Source organism: Papio anubis, unplaced genomic scaffold, assembly GCF_008728515.1.
Source record: "Papio anubis isolate 15944 unplaced genomic scaffold, Panubis1.0 scaffold20, whole genome shotgun sequence".
Classification (NCBI taxonomy): Eukaryota; Metazoa; Chordata; class Mammalia; order Primates; family Cercopithecidae; genus Papio; species Papio anubis.
In genome coordinates, this window is record NW_022162022.1 from 195,908 (window position 1) to 218,932 (window position 23,025).

General features: G+C 38.7%; 2 protein-coding genes across 2 annotated transcripts in view; both read left to right on the forward strand.

Moving 5' to 3' along the window:
• LOC116272789 (SHC-transforming protein 4) overlaps positions 1-14,314 on the forward strand; it is a 142,872-nt gene extending 128,558 nt beyond the window's left edge. Inside the window, exons 11-12 of the mRNA XM_031661596.1 lie at positions 4,179-4,432; positions 13,716-14,314. Of these exons, the coding sequence (XP_031517456.1) occupies positions 4,179-4,432; positions 13,716-13,871 (410 nt within the window). The 3' untranslated portion in view covers positions 13,872-14,314. The remainder of the gene's footprint in view (positions 1-4,178; positions 4,433-13,715) is intronic.
• Positions 14,315-22,005: 7,691 nt separating this feature from the next.
• Positions 22,006-23,025, forward strand: part of LOC116268500 (centrosomal protein of 152 kDa-like) — a 73,533-nt gene continuing 72,513 nt past the window's right edge. Inside the window, exon 1 of the mRNA XM_031661594.1 lies at positions 22,006-22,204. The gene's annotated coding sequence lies outside the window, so the exon portion shown is untranslated. The remainder of the gene's footprint in view (positions 22,205-23,025) is intronic.

Here is a 23,025-nt window from a genome sequence, read left to right on the forward strand (position 1 = left end):
TTCCATTTTATTGGCTTAGAGGCAGTTCTGTATGAAGATTTCCACAATATTTCTCTATTGTCTTTTTATTGCCCAAAACATCCATAGTGATATCCATTCTCTCTTTCCTGTTATTGGTAATTTTCTCCTTTTTACTTGATCAGTCCTCTTTCAGGTTTATTAATTTTATGGATCTTTCCAGTGTGCCCAGGTTTGGGTTTAATTTTCTCTGTTGTTTTTTGTTTTCTATTTCATTGATTTCCATTTTATCTTGATTATGTTTTCATTCTACTTGCTTTGGATTAAATTTTCGCTTTTTTATCCAACATCTATTTTTTAAAATATTGGCTTCATCGTTTTATTTTCACAATAAAATATTTATTCCCCTTGACCTTTATAGATTATGTGAAGTTGGAGATCTAACTTAATTTTATCCATGTTTGTCAATTTTCCAAACACTATTGATTGAGTAGTCTCCTCTTTTCCCTGATGCTACTTTCTATTATATCAAACTCTTCATATATATGTGAATTTGTTTCTGGGATCTTTATTATGTTTTTTCTATTAGGCCCCTTGCCTTTTCTCAACCAGCATCTTAATTACTATATACTAATTGCTACGCCCTAGTAACGTGTCTAACAGACATTTAATTCTTTCTTTACATTACAAATAATTTTTATCTGGGTACTATCTGAACCTCTCTCTCATTTATGCTTAACATTTCATGTTAACATCTTTTTCTACCAAATTTTCAGATACTTTGTGTAAATGAACATATTTTTCCTCTCAATGCAAATACATTTTTATTTTAGAGTTTTCATACACCCAATAATCCATACTAATAAACGGTATAGTCAATTATCATTATTCACAGATTCCATATTTGAGAATTAGCTTACTTGCTAAAATTTAGTTGTAAGTCCAAAATCAATACTCATGGTCCTTTTGTGTCATGTGTGGCCATGCACGGAGCAACAAAAATTTTCAGTCACCCAATATGCACATTCTCAGCTGATGTCAAACAAGACAACGTTCCACTTTCTTGTTTCAGCTCTCAGTTATAATAATCCCCTTGTATACCTCCTTATTTTACTCTTTATTTTAGAAATTTGTCTATATAAGCACACGATCTTCACTATTTTAACTTGCTCTATAGTATTGTATGAGTGCATCATGATTTACGTAATCAGTACCTTATTGAAGGACATACCAATTTTTCCAGTGCTTTGCTAAAATAATAATTAATACTATAAAAATTGTTTTACAGGTGCTTTTTAACAATGGGATTCATCAGTGTGCCATCTTTACAGTTCATATTGGTTTCTTTAAATGTCTCATCCTTTCTTTCTCATTGAGATTACTTTCAATTATTTAATCCAGATTTTGCATGTTAGATTTTTTTCTCTTCCTTAAACCATATTTTCCCTTTTAGAGGTTTTGCCCGTTGGATCCACTTGGATGTGGATAGCCATATCTATACTGTGCTTTCTTTAAGGTCTGATTGTGAACAATATGTCTTTAAGTGCCAATGGGAACTCCAAGATGATATGATTTACTTTGTTTCATAATTCCTATCACTTTTTTATGGTTTCAGTTAAATCTAGATTGGCCTTCCTTATTACTTCCTTAACCTTCACTACTCCTTCTGAGAAAATATGATTATATCAATTCAACAATTTATTAAATATTATACATAAATTATATATAAATAACCATATTTAGATTATAAGTATTATTGTCAATGTCAACTTATGCATTAGAAAAGGAGCAAGATAATGGATAATGTACCACAGTGTTAAGAGCAGTTTTATTTAGTGATGAGACCATAGGTAATTAATTTTATTTGTTTTTCTCTTTGCTAGATTTTAAAAAGCTAGTATGTGTAACTCTTAAAATGAAACAAAGTAAACAAATTGTCATCTATTCTGGCAGAATCAGATTTTCCGCAAATGTTTGGATGATTGAAATCTCCCAGTGGAGTACCTTGTCCTTCTGCTAATTTGGGAAACTGTTAGGAAAACATTGTCCATTTCCTCTGGTTGGCCCATGATCCGTTGCCTCTTTTCAAGATGATATAATGTCTGTTTTTCTATTGTTTTGTCTTTGTCCAAAAGCTCTTCACCATAATCTCAGAATAAACCAAAGCCATCACGCATTAAGATGTGTATACCCACACACAATGTGTGCATGCATTCCTCCCACACTCACACGCTTTTTCACACACACAAACACACATATAGCGACTCATTAGAAGTTATCCATTGTGCCTGAAAGCAGGCAGCACTAAGGCCAGTTACAAGTATTATTCATCAAATCTGCATACATTTTGTCAGGCTATTTCTGGCAACAATAGAAATATTTGATTGTAGAAGAGAATGTTTCCAGCCATTAGATTTAGATGAATGATACTTTTTAAAAGATCTGTTTGTGAATGCTGCATTATAACAGTGTGCAGAAAGAAGCCCTCAAGTAGGGACAAAACTGTAATGTATTGATAGAATTGAATTACGACTACAGGACACTGGTTGCCTACACCAGTGACTTCATGGGATGATCATGTGTAAATTGTACTCATACAAACTCATAGTCAAGAGAATTTCTCATTTGCAAGACCCTTACCTAAGGACATATAAACACTTCTTTGAGTTTATGAAGATAAAGACTGGTTTCTATTTAAAAGACCCTTTGCGTTTAAAAACAAAACAAAATCTAGTTTCTATGATTATTTTCCTGGTAAATTTGCCTTATTAAACACGCAAGTTTCAGACATAAGAACCTGGTTTCAGACATAAGAGTTTTACGTTATTACTTTTGGAGATGCTGAAGGCTGACCCAAATAAGGGATCTTTGTGGATACTACTGAAGTAAAGTGGCTAGATTCTACTAAAAGAAAGATTTTCACATCCAAGGCAAGGGCCTTAGAGTTTAGTAATTAAGAATCTAGGCTTTGGAGTCAGATGACCTTGTTTCAAATTTCAGATCTACAACTATTAGCAGTGTAAATTTAAGTCCCTGAACCTTCCTTTTTGTTTGTTTGAGGCACGGTCTCACTGTCACCCAGGATGGAGTGCAGTGGTGCGATCTTGGCTCATTGCAACCTCTGCCTCCCTGGTTCAAGCGATTCTCTTACCTCGGCCCCCCAGGTAGCTGGGACTACAGGCATGTGCCACTATGCCTGGCTTTTTTTTTTTTTTTTTTTTTTTTTTGTAGAGACCGGGTTTCACCATGTTTCCCAGGCTGGTCTCGAACTCCTGAGCTCAGGTAATCCACCTGCCTCGGCCTCCCAAAGTGCTGGGATAACAGGCATGAGCCATCCTGTCCAGCCACCCTTTCTAAAGATTCATTTCCTTGCTTGTCTAATTGTGAGAGTTAAAAAACATAATGTATGTAAAGCATTTAGCAGTTTCTATCATACTTGATAAATGAGAACTACGCAGTAACTATTACCACTATTATGAGTGTGGATAGTACTATAAACTGCTAATTGGAGGTCCCTTCCCATCCCCAGTGCTCTCAACTCTGGACAACATTTAGTAGGCAGCGCCTTGGGGAGCTGCCTTGGGTTATTCCTCCCTGATGATTTGTCTTCTTTTACCTCATCAACTCTCTTTGTCCAGGCAGGTGAATGATACAAACAACAAAGTGGTCCCTCAGTAGGAATGCTGTGAGGTTTAGCAAAGTTTTGAAGTTTTGGGTCAGAAGAATGACTAGACACACTTTAGTAATTCAGTTTTAAAAAGGGGGGACAAGAGCTAAATGCTAAAAAGTGGGGATGGTCTAAAGTTATTATAGCTATTTTCAAAGCGTTTGGAAACATTGTAGAAATTATTTGTAATCCCGGTACAGCATAAGCTTTTTTCTCTTTAACATGCAACCCCTGGGACATAAAGAGCCTCTCTCTGCAGTTATAAAAGCAGTTCTCGTGGGTCTGTTCCATTTCCCATCTGAAAGAAAAACTCCTGCACCTGGGCAAGGCTTCCCTGGTAACAGAAGCCAAAGGCAATGTTTGGATCTACCATTAAATTAAAGCCTGTTGGGAGTTCTGAAAACAAAAATCTCATTTCTTCCCCAAGCAGTATTATTTAAGCAATGCCTGGCACCCAGTAGGACCTCAGGTTATATTTGCTGAGTGAATAAATGAATGAATGGATGGATGAGGCGGTAACTCGATGATGTCTCTCTTTGTGTTCTGACTTCAGAGGCACCAGAAACTGTTCAGCCGGGTGCCACAGCCCAGCCTGCCAGCTCACATTCTTTGCCACACATTAAGCAGCAGCTGTGGAGTGAAGAATGCTATCATGGCAAGCTGAGCAGGAAGGCGGCAGAGAGCCTCTTGGTAAAGGATGGGGACTTTTTGGTTCGAGAGAGTGCAACCTCCCCTGGCCAATATGTGCTGAGTGGACTACAGGGAGGCCAAGCAAAACATCTTCTTCTGGTGGATCCTGAAGGCAAGGTATCATTGACTTCTCATTAGAGGTTTCACAGGATGTTGTTCTATTAAGCATAACCTGAATCATTTCCAAAACCTGGTATTGAATAGTGCTCAAGGCTAAGTGTTTGCTTTTTCTGGAACCTTCCAGTTGGAGCAGGACATGCTAACTAGAGGGTAGTGGAGGGGTTAGAGTAGGAGGCCACCCTGGAGTATCAAGCAGAGGATAGACTCTTTCTGCCCTTTTCAGTTCAACTCAATGAATTAAATGAATACCTGCTATATTGAAGTAAAGGAATTTGCAACTGACTGTTGTTCAGTATCACATACATAGTCCTTGCTCTCAGAGTGCTGATAATTTCATAAAACAGGTGCTTAAATAATTATAATGTAAAGCTGAATGAGATAAGAATGGTTCAACCAAAGCATTATGGTGTTTCTCAGAACAGAGAGGTCGTTCTGGTTGAGGCAAACTGAGAAGGTTCCTTTTAGGGTCCATCATGTAAAGCAAACCTTGAAAGAAGGCAAGATTTCAAAAGAGGGACATTTGGAGTATAGGGAAGGAACCATAGATGCAGACAGAGTCATAGAATGGTATTAAGCCAAGAGAAGATGAATGACAGTAGCAAAGGATGCCTGTAGACAGAAAATTATCCTGGGAAAGGCACGTTAGAGCCATCCATATGGGGCAGAAATGCCTAATTTGCCAGGCAGTGGGGAGGCATTGGCAGTTTTGAGACAAATGATGCAATCAAAGCCCATGTGAGTGGTGACATCAGCAAGATGGCAGAATAGGAAGTCCCAGCCCTCATTCCCCCAACAGAAACAAAGAATTAACAAATCTATATCGACCAAAATACCTTTATGAGAGCCACAGAATTCACTTCAAAAGTTGTAGTACCTCAGGTGAGCATAGAGCTGAAAACAGTCATGTTGAAACAGGTAAGAAGAACAATTTCACTTTATCTGCATCAACTCCTTCCCCACATCAGCATAGCTCAGTGTCAGGAAGGAATTCCATGTCTCATGACCTCTCCCTTGGGGGAATGGGGGAAAGAGAAGAGTAGAGCTTGCATGCCATGTTCTGGCTTTTCAGTGGGTTGCCTGAGGGACTGCTTTCTGTCTCACTTCACATAGAGTGCTCATGGTACTGCCATATTTTGGATGCCAGGAGCCACTGAGAACAAAGAAGAGCACAGGGTAGCTTGCTGCAGCTGGCACTCCTCACTAGAAATAGGAGAAAGTACACAACTTGAAGGTTCTCCTTCAGAAGGGAGGGAGGGGAGTGAAGTATGTCCAGAATTCCAACTTTTTGGAGAGATGCCTGATGAACCAGTTATCTGTCCTGCCACTTGGGGCACTGAAAGGAAGCTGGCATACCTTGGATGCCTGTGACCACGGAGAACAGGGAGAGTGGGGTGGCTTGCTGCTATAGAACCAGAGAACTTGCAGTGCCACAGACATCAGAAGGAGCAAGAGATTACAAGTTCCTGAAAAACTGGCAAACTTCTGTAATTGAAAAATTGAACACATAGGCCCAGAAAAGTCACATCCTCCCACAGAAGATTTTAGAGACCCCCAGGACCTCTATTTGGGCTGGTTGGTGTGAATCTTCCCTTGTATGATGCCAGTTTGTAAGGAAAAAGAGAGGTGGCTGTTTTTCAAATGCATAGATCCCAACACAAAGTTATGAAACTCAAAAAGAATCAGGGAAACATGGCCCAAACAAACAAAATAAATCTATAGAAACAGATCCTAAAGAAACAGAGGCATATGAATTAACTGACAAAGAATTCAAAATAAGTGTGGTAAAGATGCTGTATGAGCTCAATAATACCATCCATGAACAAAGTCAGAATATCAACAGAGGGAAAGAAAATATAAAAAAGAGGCAGACAGAAATTTTGGACCTGAAGAATACAATAACTGAACTGAAAAACTCACTAGAGGGGTTCAACAGCAGACTTTTTTTTTTTTTTTTTTTTTTTTTTTTTGAGACAGAGTCTTGCTCTGTCGCCCAGGCTGGAGTGCAGTGGCGCGATCTCGGCTCACTGCAAGCTCCGCCTCCCGGGTTCACGCCATTCTCCTGCCTCAGCCTCCCGAGTAGCTGGGACTACAGGCGCCCACAACCGCGCCCGGCTAATTTTTTGTATTTTTAGTAGAGACGGGGTTTCACCGTGGTCTCGATCTCCTGACCTTGTGATCCACCCGCCTCAGCCTCCCAAAGTGCTGGGATTACAGGCGTGAGCCACCGCGCCCGGCCAACAGCAGACTTGATTAAGCAGAAGAAAAATAGCAAACTCAAAGAGAAGTCATTTGAAATTCTTCAGAAAAAGGAACAACAACAACAACAGCAAAATTTTAAAAAGTGAAGAAAGCCTAAGGGATTTATGATATACCATCAAGCAGACCAATTTATGCATTATTGGATTTCAAAAAGGAGAAGAGAGTGAAGGAGAAGAAGGAGAGGAAAAGGGGGCAGAAAGCTTATTTAAAGAAATAATGTCTGAAATCTTCCCAAGTAAGGGATGAAAATGAACATCAGATTCAAAAAGACCAATAGACTCCAACTATGAGGAACCCAAAGACATTCACATCATGACACATTACAATCAAATTGTCAAAAACAGAGAATTTTGAAAGCAGCAAGAGACTCATTATGTACCAGAGAGCCTCCATAAGACTATCAGCACATTTATCATAACCCCCATAAGACTATCAGTGGGTTCAATATATTCAAAATGCTAAAAGAAAAAGGACTGCCAACCAAGACTACTCATCCTTTCTTTTTTTTTTTTTTTCCTTCTTTTGAGACCAGTTTCACTCTTGTCACCCAGGCTGGAGTGCAATGGCACCATCTTGGTTCACTGCAACCTCTGCCTCCCAGGTTCAAGCGATTCTCCTGCCTCAGCCTCCCAAGTAGCTGGTATTACAGGTGCCTGCCACCACACCTGGCTAATTTTTTGTATTTTGAGTAGAGACGGGGTTTTGCCATGTTGGCCAGGCTGGTCTTGAACTCCAGACCTCAGGTTATCCACCTGCCTCAGCCTCCCAAAGTGCTGGGATTATAGGCATGAGCCACCGTGCCTGGCCAAAACCATCCTTTAAAAATAAAGGAGAAATACAGACTTTCTGAGATAAACAAAAGATGAGGAGTTTGTTACTACTAGATCTGCCTTACAAGAAATGCTAAAGTCCTTCAAGTTGAAACAAAAGGATACTAAACAGTAACATGAAAGTATATGAAAGTACAAAGCTTGCTGGTAAAGGTAAATATATAGAAAAATACAGAATACTGTAATATTGTAATGGCAGTGTGTAAATAATTCTGGTTATAGAAGTTAAAAGACAAAAGTATGAAAAATAAGTTGTGTATCACTTAACAATTGGGAAATGTTATGAGAAATACATTGCTGGATGGTTTTTTCATTGTGCAAACAGTTTTGAATATATGTACACAAACCTAGACAGTATAGTCTACTAACACATAGGCTATATGGTATAGCCTATTGCTTGTAGGTTGCAAACCTGTACAGCATGTTAGTGTACTGAATACTGTAGACAATTGTAACACAATGGTAAATATTTGTGTATGTAAACATAGAAAAGGTGCAGTGAAATAGGATATAAAAGATTTGAAATGTCACACCTATATAGAACATTTACTGTGAATGAAGCTTGCAGGACTGGAAATTGCTCCAGGTGAGCCAGTGAGTGAGTGGTGAGCGAATGTAGAGACCTAGGACATTACTGCACACTACTGCACACTTTATAAATACTATACACTCAGACCACACTAAGTTTATTTTTTAAAATTTTCTTTCTTCAATAATAAATTAACTTGAGTTTACTGTAATTTTTTTACTTTGTAAACATGTAAACATTTAAATTACTTTAATCTTTTGACTTTTTTGTAATAACACTTAGCTTAAAATATAGGTTATATGGCTGTACAAAAATATTTTTCTTTATATCCTTATTCTATATGGTTTTCCCTATTTTAAATTTTTTTATTTATATTTTTTACTTTCAAACTTTTTTGTTGTTAAAAATATAGACAGAAACACAGACATTAGGCTAGCACTAGACAGGGGCAGGATCATCAATATCACTGTCTTCTGTCTCCACATTTTATTCCACAGTCTTCAAGGGGCAATAACTTGCATGTAGTTGTCATCTCCTATGATAACAATGCCTTATTCTAGAATATCTCCTAAAGGACCTGCCTGAGTCTCTTGAGAAAGTGTCATTATTTTCAGAAATATGACCATGGCAGTTTGCTTGCTTTGTTTCTTTTTTCATCATAGATTTGCTCGTATGCAGATAATGCAACATGAGCATTCTTTTCTATTAATGAAAACCTTTTGGTGTTGGGGGTCCATGTTTTTAGTCTTTTCAAGAAACTTGTTAAGGTCTGAAAAAGCTTCTGCTAAACTCTTTATTGTTAATTTTTGAGGGGATTTTTCTTCTTTTTCTTTGCCTGCGCTTTCCTTTCCTTTTGCCTCCTCTTCAGCTATGCCTTCCTGTTTCAGTTCCAACAACTCATTAGTCAATTCTTTAGGACAATTGCCATTAGGCAACAGGAATTTTTCAGCTTCATTATAATCTTATGGGATCACCATTGTATATGCAGTCTGTTGTTAACCAAAATGTTATTATGCAGCAATAACTATATAACTATAAAATATGTTAATGAATACACGAACTTTAAAAACGTAATTGGTGACATCAATAACATAAAATTGTGTGTGGAGAAATAACAGTGTAGAGTATTTGTATGTGATTGAAGTTAAGTTATTATCAGTTTAAAATAGATTGTTATAGCTACGTTTTATGTCAGCCCCATGGTAACCACACAGAAAATACTTCTAGAAGATACACAAAACAAAATGATAAAGGAATTAAAGCCTACTCACTATGAAAAATCAATGAAACACAAAGGAAGACAGCAAGAAAGGAAAAACAGGACCAAAAAGAGTTTTAATTCAGAAAACAATTAATAGAATGGTAATAATTCTTCTCTAGTATTAACTACTTTAAATGTAAATATATTAAATTCTATAATCAAAAAGCATAGAGTGACTGAATTGATTTAAAAAAAAAACAAGATCCAACTACATGCTATCTAAGAAACTCACTTTATTTTATTTTATTTATTTTATTTTTTTTGAGATGGAGTCTCGCTGTATAGCCCAGGCTGGAGTGCAGTGGCACAATCTCGGCTCACTACAACCTCCGCCTCCTGGGTTCAAGTGATTCTCCTGCCTCAGCCTCCCGAGTAGCTGGGACCAGAGGGGTTTGCCACCATGCCCAGCTAATTTATATATTTTTAATGGAGACGAGGTTTCACCATGTCTGCCAGTCTGGTGTCAAACTCCTGACCTCAGGTGATCACCTGCCTCAGCCTCCCAAAGTGTTGGGATTATAGGCATGAGCCACCATGCCTGGCAAGGACTCACTTTAGATTTAAGGACACACGTAGGTTGAAAGTGAAAGTTTAGAAAAAGATATTTCATGAAAATGATAACCAAAAGAGGGCAGGAGTGGTCATACTTATATCAAACAAAATAAACTTTAAGTCAAAATGTCAAAAGAGACCAAGAAGGACATGATATAATGTTAAAAGGATCAATTCTTCAGGAAGATACAATAATTATAAATATATTTGCACATCAGTGTACCCAAATATATGAAGCAAACGTTGACAGAACTAAAGGGGGAAATAGATAGCAAAACAATAATAGTAGGGGGATTAAACACCCCACTTTCCATAATGGATAGAACACCAGACAGATCAATGAGGAAAAAATGAACTTGAACAACACTATAGATCTAACAGACATATACAGAACATTCCATCCAACAGCAACAGAATACATATTCTTCTCAAGTACACAAAAAACATTTTCCAGAATAGATCATGTTAGATAACAAGACAAGTCTTGACAAATTTAAGAGGCTGACATCATGCCAAATATCAGTGGAATGAAACTAGAGGCAGAAGGAAAAGTGGTATTTCCACAGGCAATAAAAGGGACCCTGGAGAAGTGGCATTACATTAAACTAAAAAGCTTCTGCACAGCAAAGAAAACAGTCAGCTTAGTGAAAAGGCAACCTACAGAATGAGAGAAACTATTTGCAAACAATGTATCTGATAAGGAGTTAATATCCAAAATATGTAAGGAACGCCTACAACTCGATAGCAAAAAAATAAAAGCAACCAATTAAAACATAGGCAAAGGACTTGAATGAATAGAGATTTCTCCAAAAAGACCAAAAAATGACCAACGGGTATATGAAAACATGCTGAACATCATTAATCATCAGGAAAATGCAAATCAAAACCACAGTGAGATAATACCTCACACTTGTTAAGATGGCCATTATTTTAAAAAAAGAGGAAGAAGATAACAGGTGTTTGCAAGGATGTGAAGAATTGGAGCCCCCGTGCACTATTGGTGGGTGTGTAAAATTGTACAGCCTCTATGGAACACAGTTTGGAGGTTTCTCAAAAAATTAAAAATAAAACTACCATATGATCTAGCAACCTCACTTCTGGATAATTTTACAAAATAACCGAAAGCAGGATCTTGAAAAGATATTTGCACTCCCATGTTTATTGCAGCATTATTCATATTGCAGCAACATCAAGAAGTGAAAACAAAGATCCACCAAAGGACTAATGGATAAAGAAAATATAGTATATCCATACAGTGGAACACTATAGAACAACCATAGAAAAGAAGGCAATCCTGTCCCATGCTATAATGTTCTCAAGGAAATGGGTAGTTGCTGTTTGATGGGTAAAAGTTTCAGTCATTCATGCAAGATGAAAAAGTTCCAGAGATCTGCTGTATAACATTGTACTTAACAGTTAACAAGACTGTACTGTACACTTAAAAATCTGTTAAGTGTACAGTCTTGTTAACTGTTATATAACATATATATTAGCCAGTCGCGGTGGCTCACACCTGTAATTCCAGCACTTTGGGAGGCCGAGGCAGGAGGATCACGAGGTCTGGAGATTGAGACCATCCTGGCTAACACGGTGAAACCCCATCTCTACTAAAAATGCAAAAAAGTAGCTGGGCGAGGTGGCGGGCGTCTGTAGTCTCAGCTACTCGGGAGGCTGAGGCAGGAGAATGGCGTGAACCCGGGAGGCGGAGCTTGCGGTGAGCCAAGATGGTGCCACTGCACTCCAGCCTCCTGGGCAACAGAGCAAGACTTGTCTCAAAAATAAATAAATAATAAATAAATAAATAAATAAAATGAATCCTTGACTAATTGAATTATATTATAAATACATATATATATATATCTGTTAAATACATGTATAACAGATCTCATGTTATATGTTTCTTACCACAAGGAAAAATTCTTGTGTGGGTGAGGTTACAAACACAAGTGTTTGCAGGGCTAGTCCAGTACTGTAAGTGAATAAAGCTGGGCAGGGGATAGAGCGAGCATAAGGTACAGTAAAAAAAGGCACATATCCTGTGTAAGGGGGCAGTCACCACTCAGCTCCAATCAATTGCTGTCATGCAGAGCAGAGGCCCAGTGCGACCAGATTTTATTTTTTTCAAATAAGTCATAAAACCAGAGTTTTATAGGAACTCTCCCTATTTTTAATTCAAAATGGTTCAAACTCTCTGTGCATAACCCTCCCTCCCCCATCCTAGCCCCTAGCAAACTAAAGCGTATGGGGCATTCGGTCAGAGTGGCCTGTTTACAATCTCTGTACTTGAAAGATTAATTTGACACTTGTATACAGGATTGATTAAAGAGAATGGGAAAGACCAGGGACAGAGAAAGTAATTAGAGGCTTCTAGGTAAAAAGTAATGAAAGCCTGAGGCAAAATGGAGGCAGAAGAAATACAAAGAAGAAGGCAGAGTAACGTGGCATTAAGAACATAGAATGGCAGGATTGGTCAGCTGATCTGGTATGGGATGGGAATGAGATGAAAACCTCTTTGAGGTTTGGAGCCATTGGAGAGCAAATTGGTGCCATTGTGTCCTTTCCTGTAAATCCTTGAATGTGTATTTCCTAAGAACAGAGATATTCTCTTCCACAGTCATGGTACAAAGATCAAAATCAGGAAACTTAACATTTATACAATACTATTATCTAAGTCATAGTCCATATTCAAATTGTGTTAATTATTCCAGTAATTACGCATGATTTTAATATGACAAAAACCAACATCTGGACAGAACTCCAAGAATCCCTTGTAGGAGAACTAGCAGAAATACATAACAAGGTGCTGCCTTGTTGCATATCTTCCCTTTCCTGGATGGTTACTAGCCACCCTCCAAACAGGAGCACATATATAACCAGGCCACCAAACTGGTGGAGCCACGATGGACAGTAATGTACGTCTTCTGTCTATGCATAGGGTACTAGGAAGAGAATTCCATAGAAGGCATGCCATAAGAAAATTGAATTTCTTTGGCATACAGACAGTAAGTTCCATGCAACAAATATCTGTGAATCAGCTACCATGAAGTCTGTGGGAAGGAGACATGAATGCCTATTAGAAAGGTCTGAGGAGGCTTCTTGGAGAACACAGGAATGCTGAGCCTCCAAAGAGAGGCAGGAGGTAGGACTTCTCCAGAAAGGCCTGCTTCCGACAGGGACAAGGTGATATGGAAGCACTGTGGTTAACAGAAGATAATTACAATCCTGGGATTCATGCTTGTATGCAAACCAGTTAAATAGTCATAGAGATAGTAACACAGAATATACCAAGCGATAATACTGCAAAGAGGCTGATTGCAAATTTGGATTGGGTGACAAGTGCCTACCATTTTCCTAACCTATTGGAATGGTCGCTTTACAATGGTAATGAGGAATGAGGAAATCGTTGACCAGGGAATATAGAGTCAACTATTTAAAAGCCCCTTTTCTCGTAGCCCTTTGGGAGGCCAAGGTGGGCATTTGAGCTCAGGAGTTTGAGACTAACCTGGGCAACATGGTGAAACGCCACCTCTACTAAAATACAAAAAAGTTAGCCAGGCATGGTGGCACGTGCCTATAGTCCCAGTTACTCGGGCTGAGGCACTAGAATTGCTTGAACCCAGGAGGCGGAGGTTGCAGTGATTCGAGATCATGCCACTACAGTGCAGCCTGGGCAACAGAGTGAGACTGTCTCCACAAAGAAAAAAAAAAAAAAAAAAAAAAAAAAAAAGGACCTTTTCTTCAGCAAAGTATCTACTTTAGGTATATATCTGGCATTTCCCCCCGATTGTTTATATCTTTCAGGAGAACTACTATAATTTAACCTAAATCTATTTGTACTTCTTTTTCAAGGTGAGGACCAAGGATCATGTATTTGATAACGTCGGCCACCTAATCAGATACCATATGGATAACAGTTTGCCAATCATCTCTTCTGGAAGTGAAGTAAGCCTTAAACAACCAGTGAGAAAAGATAATAATCCAGCACTTTTGCATTCCAACAAATGACGGTATTGAAGCATCATCACACTGATATTTCAAGAAACCCCATTTTGTATTAGGACACAAAGATAATTGAAACTTTGTTTGTAGATAAAATAGAGCACAAACTGTGAAGTGCATCTTTCTGAGACCATCATGGACCAGGTCCTCTATCAAATGAAGAACTAACAAAAATTGATCTTCAGTAATGAAAATCAGAAAAGAGGAAGAGGGTTGGTCATTTTAAAAGAAATTATATGTATGCACGGATGTCACTTTTTAAGGCCATATTGCATTGATCACAAGCTAAAAGCACAACTAAAATTTCACATGCTAACGACAACTTGAATGAACTGCTGGGGCAGTGGTATGTGCCTTTCAACTTGATAATTTGGGGACATTTTCATATTGGGAGATTAATTCTAAGTATCTTCATGTTCTATGACTACAGAACCATTTGCCAAAAAAAAAAAAAAAAAAAAAAAAAAAAGCTTTTCTTGCTACAAAAAATAAGCATTTTTCTTGAGCCTTATTGACTTTATTACATTTTCTGTTTAGTAGTGTTTTTCACTGCAATGTTAAAATAAATATGACATTGAATTTGAACTGTGTGGATGTCAGTGGAATCAAATCAAAAGCCACTCACGTGGCTGTCTGTTTCATTGGACTGTCCCATTTGCTGGTTAAAAGGATTGGGGCCCAAATTCTCTAGCCTAGCATTTCTCAGTGTTTGCTATTCAGACTGTTCAGGTACAGCATGTGACAAGCTGAAGAGGCCAAATCTATGAGTCATTTCTGATTTCATTATATTCTTCCCCTCTTCCTGCTATAAAAAAACAAAACAAAACAAAAAACAAAAAAACAAAAAAAAACCTCATGAGTGCTTGGATTTAAAAGATGGCAAACAAAACCAGTATTTTTCATATTTACTATTCAAATTTGTTTCATTCTTAGTAAAAGTACAGAATTTGTTTGAAATTATAGGAAAATTTCTTCTTGATTGGCTGACACTGAATCATAGTTTCTCACATCCTTAGCACCTTGTATACATATGATCAGACAAAATGCAGAAAGAAAAAAAAAACATATTGAATGAAGCACTTGGAAAGATTTGCCACATGTAGACCAACTGATAAACTAACAGAGTGATTAAGCATGGTGTACAGAAAAGCATGACGCTGAGGCTTATCACTGTTACCTTCAGCAAGTTGCTGAATCTGTTTGGTTTCCAGTTTCCTTGGCAATAAAATGAGCTAAATGGGGTAGGGGAATTTGGAGGACTACTTCAGTCCTAACTTAGTACAAGTCTCTACAAAGCAAGTTTTTCATTTGTTCGAGGTCGTTATTGATAACCAGTCTGTACAGTTAAGGTAAAAAATTAAGCTTTTCTGTAATCTGTGTCCATACTCACAGAATGAATGGCACACCTGAGATCAACATTCACAAAATTGAGACTCCAAACCATTTGGTCTAAAACATTGAAACTTTGGAATAATATAGGGAATGATGATAAAAGTGGATTTGGTTTGAGTAGCAGAAAACTACTTCTGTCCTTTTCTTGCCTTTGCAAGAAAAATGGTTTTTTTTTTTTTTTTTTTTTTGGTGTGTTTTTTGTCTGTTTTAACAAATCTTGAGTTATCTGGATATTGCCTTAACTCCATTTCATTTTGGCTATGTAGATACAACTTAGTCTTTGTGATTGTGATATATTTGCTAAGTTTTAAATAGAACTTCTTTTGGATAGAAATCATTAGAAACCAAGCATACTCTAATATTTTACTGTAAAGGCTTATGATTTTTATTTCTACTGCCATTAACTTTTTAGATGGATTTGTTTCCTCTTATACAACTAGAATTAATGTACTTTTCACCAGTTTTCCATATACCTTAGGTCTTGATCATTTGTCCTTAAAAAGGGGATCAGCATGGGTATAGACATTAGAAATGTATGGGTAGTCTAACCACTTTTATCCGACACAGAGCAGGGCTGTGGTCTCAGTCTAGCTGAGCAGAGTATTAACTTGGTAGCAAGAGTTCCTGATACAAATAGATGCAATGACTGTAAATGGTGTCAGCAGTACACATGGATAATCAGTATTTGACTGTAATAGTATAGTAGTTAAATACGGCACTTAAAAATACCACAGACACAGTTAAAACAAAAGGAAACAATAAAAGGAATGTCTGCATGCTATTTTAATCTCACATTCTTTATCTGTCTTCAAGTGGAAATCCATTTGCCTACAAATACCTGTAAATGACTTTAAAAAATAAATGATTATTGCTTTGTGACAATTGACAGAATATGTCTGATGTTTGGGATTTGGAAACTGTCATTTGTAAAATGTATCAGGGAAACACATTGATTCAATCAAACTGGATAATTCAAGGTGAGTTTAATAAAGGGACTATTTACAAAGGTGTGGACAGAGTTTAGGGAAATCAGGAGGGAGAATGCAGTGCCCTGGGGCCAATTAAGGGAAAAAGGGAAAGAACAGCTAACCGAATCTGGAGAGGGAGCTGTGTGCAAGGGCTGCCTTTTAGGAGCTGTGGCCTGTAGTGGAGGAATGCAGTCAGCCCTGCTGACTCAACTAAGAGGCAGTGAGGGATATTAATAACCCAACATTCTTCTGTTCCCCCTATTCCCTGCTGGGATTGTCCACTGGCCCAAGCAACTTGAAGACAGAGAGCAAGGGAGCTCCTTGATGGAGTTCTAGAGGTCAGCCTCCTGGGAACAGAGGGGATGGAAAAGACTAGAGGGGGAGATCTGGAAGGGCAAATAAATGGAGTACATCCAGCACAGAGGACTTTGAAGAGAGTCAAGCTTCTAAAAGCATTAGAGTGGCTTTGGGTTAGCCAGGAAGGCAAAGCTAATTTGCAGAGAAATAAGTACAGATTTTCAGGTAACCATAAATGAATTACAGCAAAAATGTCACTTGTTATTATTATTAAAACTCAAGCTGTATTTTGAAGCATTGGTTATTTTGCTCAAGAACAACTTCAAATGCATTTCAATCTTACAGAGATCCTTTTAATCCCACCTTCATGTTTCTTGCAATTCCTTCTACTAATTTTGCCATTTTATTACTTGTAATTATATATGGAAAAGTAACAAACCTGACCCTGTTACCTTTTATGATTGGAATTATAGACTGACAAAAATTATAATATGAAATCACTATGTCAAACATATGTGAAATATACCATCTGCATCTGTGGAAAATATTTAAATATCGACATATTAGTGTTCCAAATGAATTGTCTGTAGTTTGCCATAGTCTTACTAATGGGACAAGTGGTTTTAGTCTGTGAATGAAAGAGAATTTATCATTACAGACTCTGAAAACATCAAAAGAATAATAGGGGAATGCCACACACAGTTCTACACATATAAATTTGACAACAACTTAGATGAAATAGACCAATTCCTCAAAAAGTACAAACTACCGCAATTTAGCCAATATGAAGTTGATCATTTGAATAACTTTATAACTATTATGAAAACTGAATTCACAATTACCTCCCCCAAAGAAATTCCAGGTTAAGATGTTTCATTGGAGAATTCTATCATTTGAAGAAATAACATTAATACTATACAATTGCTTCCAGAAAATTGAAGTGAAGGGAATACTTCTCTATTCATATTTTGAAGGTAAAATTACTCTGACATCAAAACTGACAAAAACAGCAAAAAAAAAAAAAGAAAACTACTGATGAAATCTCTATGAATATGATAAAAAATCATTAACAAAATATTATCAAGGAGTATTCCCCATTATATAAAAAGAATTATGTACCATAATATGACTAATTAAGGTTAATTCCAGGAATACAAGGCTAGTTCAATGTTTGAAAATCAATCACTGTAATCCACTATATTAAGAAGCTAAAGAAGAAAAACCACATGATATCAATTGGTGCCGAAAATGCATTTGATACAGTTCAACATCAATTTATGATAAAAATTCTTAGTAAACTAAAAATAAAGACCATCTACAGAGGCCATGCTTGGTGGTTCACACCCATAATCCCAACACTTTGGGAGGCCAAGGCAGGCAGTCGTTTGAGCTCAGGAGTTTGAGACCAGCCTGGGCAGCATGGCAGAACCCCATCTCTACAGAAAATTTTAAAAATATTAGCTGGGTGTGTTGGTATGCACCTGTAGTCCTAGCTACTCAAGAGGCAGAGGTGGGAGGATCACTTGAGCCTGGGAGGCCAAGACTGCAGTGAGCCATAGCTGTGCCCTGGCACTCCAGCCTGGACAATAAAGTGAGACCTTGTCTTAAAAAAAATCTACAAAGAAACTACAGCTAACTAATATTATACTTAAAATCATGGCCTGAGTCATTTCCCTCTAAAATCAGGAGCAAAGCAATGATATCTATTATCACTATTCTTGTGAATATAGTACTGGAAGTTCTAGCCAGTGCAATAAGACAGGAAAAGGAAATAAAAGGTATACAGATCAGAAAAGAAGAAATAAAACTGTCCCTATTTGCAGATAACATGATTGTTTATGTGCAAAATTCCAAGGATCTACAAAAACCCTCAAAATCCCCAAATTCAAAAAATGACCAAAAAATCCCTCCTAGAACTAAGTTCAGCAAAGCTTAGAGGATACAAGATAAACATACAAAATTAAATTGCATTTCTATATATTAACAATGAACATATAGACACAAAATTAAAAATGTAATACTATTTACAGCTGCTAAAAAGGACATGCATGTAAACCTAACAAAATATGTACAAGACACACACTGCAAATGACAGAATGCTGATGAAGGAAATCAAAGAAGATCTAATAAATGGAGAGCATACTGTGTTCATACATTACAAACTTCAATATAAGAAAGATGTCAACTTCCCCAAATTGATACACAGACTTCCTGTCAAACTTTCAGCAAGATTTTTGTAGATACAGATTATTCTAAAATGTATGTGGAAAGGCAGAGGAAATAGAATAGCTAAAACAATTTTAAAAAAGAACAAGGTGGGAGGAGTCATCTGATTTTAAGACATTATATCATTTTAAAGACTGTATTGATGTTGGTGGAGGAATAGATACATAGGTTAATGGAACAAGATGGAGGACCCAGAAGCAGACCACTCAAATATGTCCAACTGATTTTTGACAAAGATGCAAAGCAACTCAATAGATAAAGGCTAGCCATTTCAACAAACGGTGCTTGTGATAGCTAATACTGAGTGTCAACGTGATTGGATTGAAGGATGAAAACTACCTCAGACCCCCGTGTGTACTCTAGTCCAATAAGCCATAGTACATAGAAACACAATGGAAAATAATATTTTTACATTTAAAAGCTGTTTCACACAATCTCTCTTTTGTTTTGCTTTTTTTTGCCACAATCCTGAGAAGTACCAATTTTCAGGTAAGGACTTCGAGGCTTTTGAGTGTTAAATTGTTATGGACAATGCTAGTAGATAGGAGAGCTGGGACTTGAACTCAGATCTTCTTACTCTAAGTTCTGTGTTCCTTTGAGGATAGTATTCCTTGATGATAGCACTTTGGATAGCACTCCTGTGGTGGCATTGCTTTGACCTGATAGCTTTGACACCAAAAAGGAGGAAAAAGGAGAAATGATGGTTTAGCTTTACTTTTATAAATGCTTGTTAGTGGGAGGGACCCCATCTCATCAATAATGCGACATTTTCCCTTGAAATGTCTCACCCAGCTCATAGGTGTGCCCATTTAAAACATGCAAGGCAAACATGGAGCAAACGTTTCACAAATAACCTTTCGTCCCGCATTTGAGATCTTTGGCAGTTTTACTTTCTTCCCCCACATTTGCCTTTGTTATCCCAGAATGCCTCTGTCTGCTTGTGTTTCTTCAGATGTGCACACCATTACCTGACCTCTGTAGAATGCCTTTCCTATTCTCCCAGGCTTAAAGCTCTTCTATGGACTACCTCCTTCCTGCTTTCTTCTCCAGACTTACCTCTAAATTTAAGATTCCTGCACTTTTGCTGGTCTGGCCTTCAAATTTCACTCATGCCAATCAACTGGCCTGTTGAGCTCTCTCCTTCTCTTCTTCCTCGAACCTGCCTTGATAGATTCATCCTTAGGTGTTCACTTTCCCTAGAATTATTGCCTATTCTTACTACACTTAGTAAACATTTTTTGTTATTATTTATCTTTCGATGTAAGGACCTTGTAACTCAAAGTGTTGGTACCTTGAGCATAGGAGTCCTACCCTGCACCTAGGCTGGGACTTAAACAGGATACGTGGTCAAAGAAAATTTAGTCGAATATATCCATAACTCCACTAAAAACTATTTTTAGAGGCATGGCAAGATGGGAGGTTGATTTATTCTTTATTTTCCCTCTTTGTCACATATATACTAGGCTCACTAAAGTATTTTGTATGCAGTGATGAGCTCTGGGTTTGGAGATAAAGGACCTGGTTTCAAATTGTCTGCCTTGTATTAGCTGTGTAGCCTTGGACAAGTCACTTAATTTATTTTTATGTAAGTTTCTTCAACTGGAAAATGGGGTAGGAATACCTAGGCCCCCCACAGTGTTGTAGTGAGAACCGAATGAGATAATGCTTGTGAAATAATTTACCAATCTGTAAAGCACTGTGTAAAGGATTATAAACACTGCCTCCTCCTGTGTTTCCCCTGACACCTTTTATGCTTTCATCCTTCTAAGAAGCAGTTGTTTGTGCATGGGGATCACCTGGCATTCTTGTTGCAGCACTCCATTATAACCCTCAGCACAGAAGTTTGCCAATCGACTTCAGTGGGATGTGAGAAGTGAAAAGTGCATTTGATTCTCACTAAGATGCCTTGGCTCGGATTCAACAAATGCCATTTAGTTGAATGCCTTTTATTTGCTTTTACTGCCCACCCCCCCTACCAAAATCTTCATCTATTTGTTCATTTATTCATTTACTCATTTAATGTAATTGTTTTGAGTGCCTACCAGGGTCATGAAACATGTTAGATACCCAAGAAGTAAAGTGAGTACTTCAAGATATTCACATTGTACTGAGTGTAACAGACACACAAAAACTTATAGTAGATATAAGAACTATAATAGGATATATAGGATACACTGTGTACAGAGGTGGGAAAGATCATTTCTGCGAAGTGAGGGAGTATGTATCATGAAAGGCTTCAAAAGAGGTGATAGTCTATCTCGAAAACTAAGTAGGAGGAGAACTAAGGTAGAGGCAATGCAGGTGAAAGAAACAGCTTTCACAGCAGGTGAAACAAAAAAAGCGCTCTGGGAACCATTGTTAGCTCAGCCTGTGATTTCATTCATTCTATTACAGTGGATTAAATTACCTGTTATTTGCCAAACCCTATACTAGTTTATGGGGTTACAGGGGTCAGTGTAGGCATGGGGGTGGATGGTGAAGTAGCAAAGGAAAACTAGCCACATTATGAAGAGCCTCGAACAGCCATTTTACTCCACGCCAGTACACATGGGAAAGAGTTGAAAGGATATGTGAACCTGCTGCCACCAATTCCTTTATTATTCACTGGAACTGTTTCAGCCAGAGAAGGTAGACACAGTGCTGGGCTTCACTGAGGACTGGGTGGCGCTGTCTTTAGGGGCAGGTTGATAATATACACCTAAGCGACAAGAACACTTACACCCGAGGAAATTAGAATAGTGAACAGACACGTGGACAAATGTGCCATCTTATCAGTTTAAAGAAGCAAAAATGTAAACAAAGCGGCACCTAGTAAGATAGAAGACAAAGCAGAACATCTAAGGCTGTTAGGTAATGGGGAAGCAGATGCCTTAGAAAACAAGAAGGGGAAATGTAAAAAACCTCTAAGGCAAGAGTTCGGTGGGGAATCTGCGGGATTCTGTGTGCTGAAGCGTAGGAGGCACGAGTCATCTCTGCAGTCTCCGCTACCAAAGGGGCAAGGGGTCCCGGTAAGGCCGGTGCACCCTGGCCGAAGGTAGCGGGCAAAGCGCCTCGGCGTCTCTAGGCAACCGATCAGCCCGCCCACTCCAGAGTAACTTCCTCGTAATTGGCTCACGAATTCACCAATGGGCGCACAGGGGGAGCTTCCCGCCACCTCTGGCGCCCGCTTTCAAACAGCCGTGCTTTGCAACTGCAGGCGGACTTCTCAACCAAGCTTGAGGAAGGCGGAGACTCCTGGCTCCTCGCTCTGCCCCGAGCCGGCACGGCTCCGCCCACCGGGCGAGCTTCTAGTCGGCGATTGAAGGAGGCGACTGCTCCTTAAGGGCCTCCGCCCCGTGGGTTCGGTTGTGACTAGGAAGGAGCTAGTGGACTAGAACCAGGGTAAGGGGGTTTGCTAGAAGTTGGTCTTCCGCCAGGGCTAGAGTTTCCTCGCGGTAACAGCCTCCGTGGCCTCTGGTGAGTTCTGATTCACGGGTGGGCTTGGACCTGGGGTTAGAGGAGTTGCGGGGTCCTCGGGATCCTGGCTGAGGTTTCCCCGGGGGCTGACCTGCCCTCTCCCCAAATCCCGCGGTGGTGGACTGCCCGCATGTTGCGGGCTCAGCTTTTACCTTTAACGTGTCATTTAGACCTCTTCATTCCTCCAATATCCTATTTAGAAGCGACATATGGGAAGCCCGCCTCGTTTCCAAACTGCTGGGGTCGCCCCGAGACCCTACTCTGCGGACCCCACCTTGGTCACCCTGGCGTTACTCCTGGCTCCCAGTAGGTGCTGTGTGCACGTGTGTTGACCGAGTACAAGTGACGCTGGCTCCCAAAACTAGCAGTCCTGGGTTATGGGCCCCGTGTGGCTTTGGTCATGTTTGTAGTGCTGTAGCTGACGCCAAACAGTTCCTCAAGGTCATTCGCTTAGCCTGTGGATGCCTGTTGTGTATTAGCATTACTCGCTCCGCTCTCTGAGCAACTTAAATCAATTTGTCCAAAGTGCTGTCATTAGCACTGATCACAAGATGTCATGATCATTTGTTTTTATGTCTATTTTCTTTCCCTCCATCACGTCCCGTTAAACTGTAATCTTGAACAGTGCTTGGTAAATTGTTGAATGAATGAATAGGGCGCCTCCACCAGGTGTTGCAAGTCTAAACCGAGCTGTGTGCTCTGGCTATTTCCATTCTAGAAGGCGAGTTATGTCAGCAAGTAAGTAGAATTTCCCAACTCCCAGTGCAATTCTTAGAGACCCCTTTTGTGGGGGTTTATAACCCTTTCTATATCGTAGTCAT